The sequence below is a fragment of the Gavialis gangeticus genome, unplaced genomic scaffold (assembly GCF_001723915.1).
Source record: "Gavialis gangeticus isolate Ggan-Ray unplaced genomic scaffold, GavGan_comp1, whole genome shotgun sequence".
In the NCBI taxonomy this organism is placed as follows: domain Eukaryota; kingdom Metazoa; phylum Chordata; order Crocodylia; family Gavialidae; genus Gavialis; species Gavialis gangeticus.
In genome coordinates, this window is record NW_017729030.1 from 31,176,098 (window position 1) to 31,181,500 (window position 5,403).

The following is a 5,403-nucleotide window of genomic DNA, read 5'->3' on the forward strand; positions in this document are numbered from 1 at the left end:
GTGCATGATCAGAGGTCAGGAAAACAGACCTTATGACAACAGGCTGAGAGCTATGGGGCTCTTTAGCCTGGAAAAGCATAGGCTCAGGGGCGATCTGATGGCCACTTACAAATTTATCAGGGGTGCTCATCAGGATCTGGGGAAATGTCTGTTCACCAGAGCGCCCCAAGGGATGACAAGGTCAAACAGTTATAAACTCCAGCAAGACCATTTCAGGCTGGACATAAGGAAACATTTCTTTACTGTCTGAGCCCCCAAGGTCTGAAATAGCCTGCCATCAGAGGTGGTTCAAGCGCCTACTTTGAACGCCTTCAAGAGAAATTTGGATGCTTATCTTGCTGGGATCCTATGACCCCAGATGACTTCCTGTTCCTTGGGCAGGGGGCTGGACTCGATGATCTTCCAAGGTTCCTTCCAGCCCTACTGTCTATGAAATCTATAAAATCATCCCCAAATGCCCCCAGAATGGCAGGGAAGGATTAGGTGAGATGATCCCACATGATCCCAGCAGGTGTATGGCAGCCCAAGCTGTGGAGGAAATACAACCCCTTTTCTGTTCCCAGTTAGTCTGACTTGGGGGAAAGTTTCTTCCTATCCTCAGATCTGGAAATCTGTGGGTGTGTCTAAACGAGACGCTAAATGCACAGTAGACTAATTCTACTGTGCGTTAGCTCATCACAGCAAAAGCTGTGCTACTGTGCTAATGCACAGTAGAATCAGTCTCCTGTGCATTAGCATCTCTAAAAAGATGTGCAGTCACATCTGTGCAGTAGTGCTGGTTACTGCATATTTAGTTAGAACCTGTTATTATAGGTACTAAACTTAATGTGCAGTAACTACGGCACATTAATGCATGTGTAGACATTCCCAGTATGATTGTTAGCATGTGAGCAAAACAAACCTGCTGGGTACCTGCAAGGCTTCACTAAACTACTTCAGAAGATTGGCTCATTCTACTCAGTTTCCAGTGTCCAACCTGTGGCACCCCTTCTCTAGTCACAGCAATTATTACCGTGAAAGTCCTTTGGCATTTTCTTGTTAGTACCATGAATGCCTACAAATACACCTGCGCTGCAGCGCCCATTGTAAGGATACCCAACGTAGCGTTAAATGAACTAGCTAGGCTAGTGGGAACACTCTAACCCTGACATTACACAGCTCAGCATGAGCTAATTTACTCTGCTGAGAAGCGTAATATGCCAACACTTCTACAGTGATGGCTATGCCTCCTTTGCATAGCTATATGGTTCCCTCTGGGCTTGGCGTGGTAATACCATTCTGGATTACTTCACAGAAGACTTGGGTTTGATTTCTTCCCCCAGGTTGCCATTTCATGAATTGGGAGTACTGCAAAAACATTATGCATAGCTGCAATGCCTGGAGTCGTTCAGGTCCAGTCTTACTATTTTAATGCCTAAAGCTGCCAGAGTAGAAAACTGAATTGTGAGTAGTTTCCCCTTATGGTCCGGTTGCTAGAGACAGGATTTGACCTGGTTACTCTTTGTGATCATGATGCTAGAAAAGGAAATAGGCTGTGAATTGCTGTAGCTAACTGTAAGCAGCAGCTTGTTTTGTTTGGGCTTAAAGCCAACCCTTGTGGGACTGCTCAACAATGAACCTTATGGTTGCAAACAGAGGAGTATTGAATAATTCTGAAGGAAGAGGTACCCATTGCTTCATGGCCAGAAGGATCCTGGCTGCGCTGTAGTAACAGGGGGGATAGAAAGCGGAGAGAAATCAGGAGAGAATCACAGCTCTGACAGGAACACCAACTTATATTGTCATTACGTGGAGTTTTTCCAGTAACGCAATAACACATCACAACGCCACGCTGAAACATTGAGTTATGTCAGACAATCAAGTTGCTATGTCAGAATGAGAACTGAAAGATATTTATGAAGCTTTACTGTCCCATGAGTAAGCTTTGGAAAATGTGGGCTTGATCCTTTTATGGAAAGTATCACATAAAAAGCATAAATGGGAATCATAATAGTGTTACGCAGGTTGCCAGTCGCTCCCTATCCAAAAAAAAAAGGAACATAGCAAAGAAAGATGGAACTTTTTGGCACTGAAATATTTCCAGATTGCACTTAGCTTTACATAATTTCATGCGTTGTGATCAAAATGTTTTACTATGTGAGTGCTGTTCTGCAGCCAAATGTGATATGAATTTAGTGCACAGGCAAGTGCAGAGATATCACAAAAGCATCAATAAAGGTGGCATTGACTGATGCTTTTGTTTGAAGTCTCAGAAGAATGAAATAAGTTATTATTTATGGAAGCCCATTCACCCTCAGAACACAAGAATTTCTCAAAGCTGAAGCACATTTCAGACACAGACATATACATATAAAACATCTATGTGATGGGTCATTGTAACGCATCTAGAATGTACGCAATGTACAGCACGCTTCATATTAATTTCTTGAACTAGACATTGCTTCCAAGTAGCTGGCTTTCAGATTTTTATTTTACAGGGCTTATTATGAATGGAAGCTGGGACTCACACACCTGGATATGAGAGCTCTAATCACAAGCTGTTATAAAAAAGGGACGCTGCCACCACCACCTTCAGAAGAAGCAGTGGCCATGATTGCATATCAGAGGAAGTCAAATCCTGTTGTTGTGTGAGGTGTGCTCTGAGAACACCTATCAAATAGAACCCATAGGACTAATGGAATGACGCTTATAGTTGCTAGATGCCAATTGGGCTTAAATGTGAACTAGGTATTAAACTGCGCAGCCCTGCCAAGGTTTGGACAATTCTGGGCATGTGTAGAGATGTGATTTTAGAGTCTAGGGAAACATAAAAGTAAAAAGCCAGGTTTAGGCACTCCCAGGGTTGGGATGCAATTAAGAAGATTAGCAGGAGCTTAGTTTTTTTTGGACTTTGGCATCTAAATGCCACAGAAATCCAGTGGTTGTTTTCTAAGCTGTTTCCTGGATGTGGCTCTTAGTCCTAAACCAGCTCTCATTGGAATTGTTGGGAGGGTGCTTAAAATCTACAGAACCTGCCCAGTACTTTGTAGATTTTGGTTTGTGACCCAGCTCTGTGTCCCACAGTAAAATAGGAAATGAATACTTACCTCCTACACTCTGCAAAGGTGCTGTGCGTATAAACAGAACTGACATTGTGTATGCACTTGGAAATCTCAGATGAAGAGCGGCTGTGTAACCTGAACCTATACATTACTCGTAATTAATGATGACATACAAAATTATATTAATCACACTTTACTTAGCCACCGTCACCCAGCAGTAATTATACAGGATCGCTGTAATTACAGCAAATTATATTATGTCTCCATAAATAATTATTTTTATTAAAAATAGCCAGCTTACATATCACTGGGTTTCATATTATATAATGCATAGTCATCTGGGTCACTGTCCTGTCACTGGGATCCACACTGCATAGTCTGCAGAGGGTCTCTGCTATTAAGTATTACAAATGTTAGATGCAAAAACAAAGGGGATGAGTCTCCCTGTGTAGGCAGACAGCATCACTCAGGTCCATAGATTTGGCATTAGGGAGTCCTGGTTAGATTGGTAAAGGCTGTGGGGGATTTGCTTTCCTCTGAACTGGGGGGCATGGCCCTCTACCAGAGACCTCTTGAGTGTATATTGAATCAACATTTCATAGAAGCAGGACACACTTTACCAGCTACAACTCCCACTTTACCTGTGGCAGGTTAGGGGGTTAGGTCTATGTTGTGGCAGGGTTGATGGTGGGCTCATATAGAGTTTATGGTTTGTAGGGATGGTTTCATAGTTTCTAGGGTCGGAAGGGACCTGAGAAGATCATCTAGTCCGACCCCCTGCCATGGCAGGAAAGAGTACTGGGGTCAAACGACCCCAGCAAGGTGTTCATCTAACCTCTTCTTAAAAACCCCCAGGGTAGGAGCCTGCACCACCTCCCTTGAAAGGTGGTTTGATCCTGCCTCAGGCAGGGTGTTGGACTAGATGACCTCTGCAGGTCCCAGCTTGACTTCTTTAGGACTCAGTGACTCTATCCCCAGTGTTTTCTTTGCAAAACGCTGGGGGTGGGTAGGCAGGAGTTTCTCAGACGCACAAACATAGGTGCCAACTCCATGGGTGCTCTGGGGCTCAACCACCTACTGAAAAAGATTAGCAGGTGCTCACAAGCCACGGCTGTCTTGGTTTTACATGTTAGAAACCAAACATGTAAACATGTCTGTGGCTGCTTGCAGCCATTAAAAAAACAAACAAACCACACTTCACCAGAAAAAATAGTGTATTACTTCAACCCGGCTCCACAGCATCTGTATAGATAAGGCGCTTCAGCAGGGCTTTTGGGCACTTTTAACTGAAGCTGATTCAATCAGCTATCGGTAAAGGTGCCCAAAGAGCTCCACTAAAGCGCCCAATTTTTACAGACATCAGGTGAGCCAGGGTGAAGCAACATGCTTCCTCTTCTGGGGGTGTGCGGTGCTTGCCCCCCTGCAACTAAAAGCACCTGCTGGCAAAAACCGAAGTCAGTGCTTTGTAAGTGTGTATAAGCGTGTAAGTCTATATGTGTTTAAGTATACGTGTATAAGTGTGTTTAAATGTGTGTGTGTAAGCATGTATGCGTATAAGTGTATATGTGTAAGTGTGTGTTTAAATGTATGTGTGTATGGGTATATGCGTACAAGTGTACGTGTGTAAGTGTATAAATGTAGGGTACAAGTGTCCAAAGTCAAGGTCCCACTGGGCAAGCCGGGATGCCTCGGCAGTATCGTGGCTCCCACACGCCTGAGCCGCGGGGGCCCAGTTGCAGCAGGAAAGGGGCGGCAGAAGCCAGGCCGAGCCCCGGTCGGGGAGAAGCGGCGGCGGCGACGGCGGCGGCCGCGGGGTGTCGCTGTCCGAGCCGCCTCCCGCCCCTTTCCAGATCTTTCTCGAAGGCAGGCCGAGCCGCTCCGGAAAGAACCGAAGCCGGAGCCGGGCCGAGCAGCCTCCCTGCCCGGCGCTCCACCGCGCATGCGCCGTGCGCAGACACCGCCGGTTGGTGCCTGCTGCTCCGCAGTGGGGGAGCGGCGCGGGTAGAGCCGGGCCGGCACCAGTACCACCACCAGCAGCAGCGCTTCCCGCAGCCATGTCCGTGGTCGGTATCGACCTGGGCTTCCTCAACTGCTACATCGCCGTGGCGCGCAGCGGCGGCATCGAGACCGTCGCCAACGAGTATAGCGACCGCTGCACCCCGTGAGTGTCCCCGCGCCTCAAATGCCCGCGGCCCCCGGCATCCGCGAGGCGCCCGGGTGGGGGCGATGCCAGGCTCGGCTGCCTTTCGCCAGAGCGTCCGCCTGGGGCGCGGAGCCGGCGTGAACTGCGGCTCTTTGTCTCCAGCCAGGGTTTTTGGGGTGGGGTGGGGTTGGGTTGGGGGGGGGGTACAAGCAGCACTTA

General features: G+C 47.2%; 1 protein-coding gene across 1 annotated transcript in view; it reads left to right on the forward strand.

The window, feature by feature from the left end:
• Positions 1-4,991: 4,991 nt before the first annotated feature.
• Positions 4,992-5,403, forward strand: part of HSPA4L (heat shock protein family A (Hsp70) member 4 like) — a 45,365-nt gene continuing 44,953 nt past the window's right edge. The window contains exon 1 of the mRNA XM_019522078.1: positions 4,992-5,202. Within this exon, the coding sequence (XP_019377623.1) occupies positions 5,096-5,202 (107 nt within the window). The 5' untranslated portion in view covers positions 4,992-5,095. The remainder of the gene's footprint in view (positions 5,203-5,403) is intronic.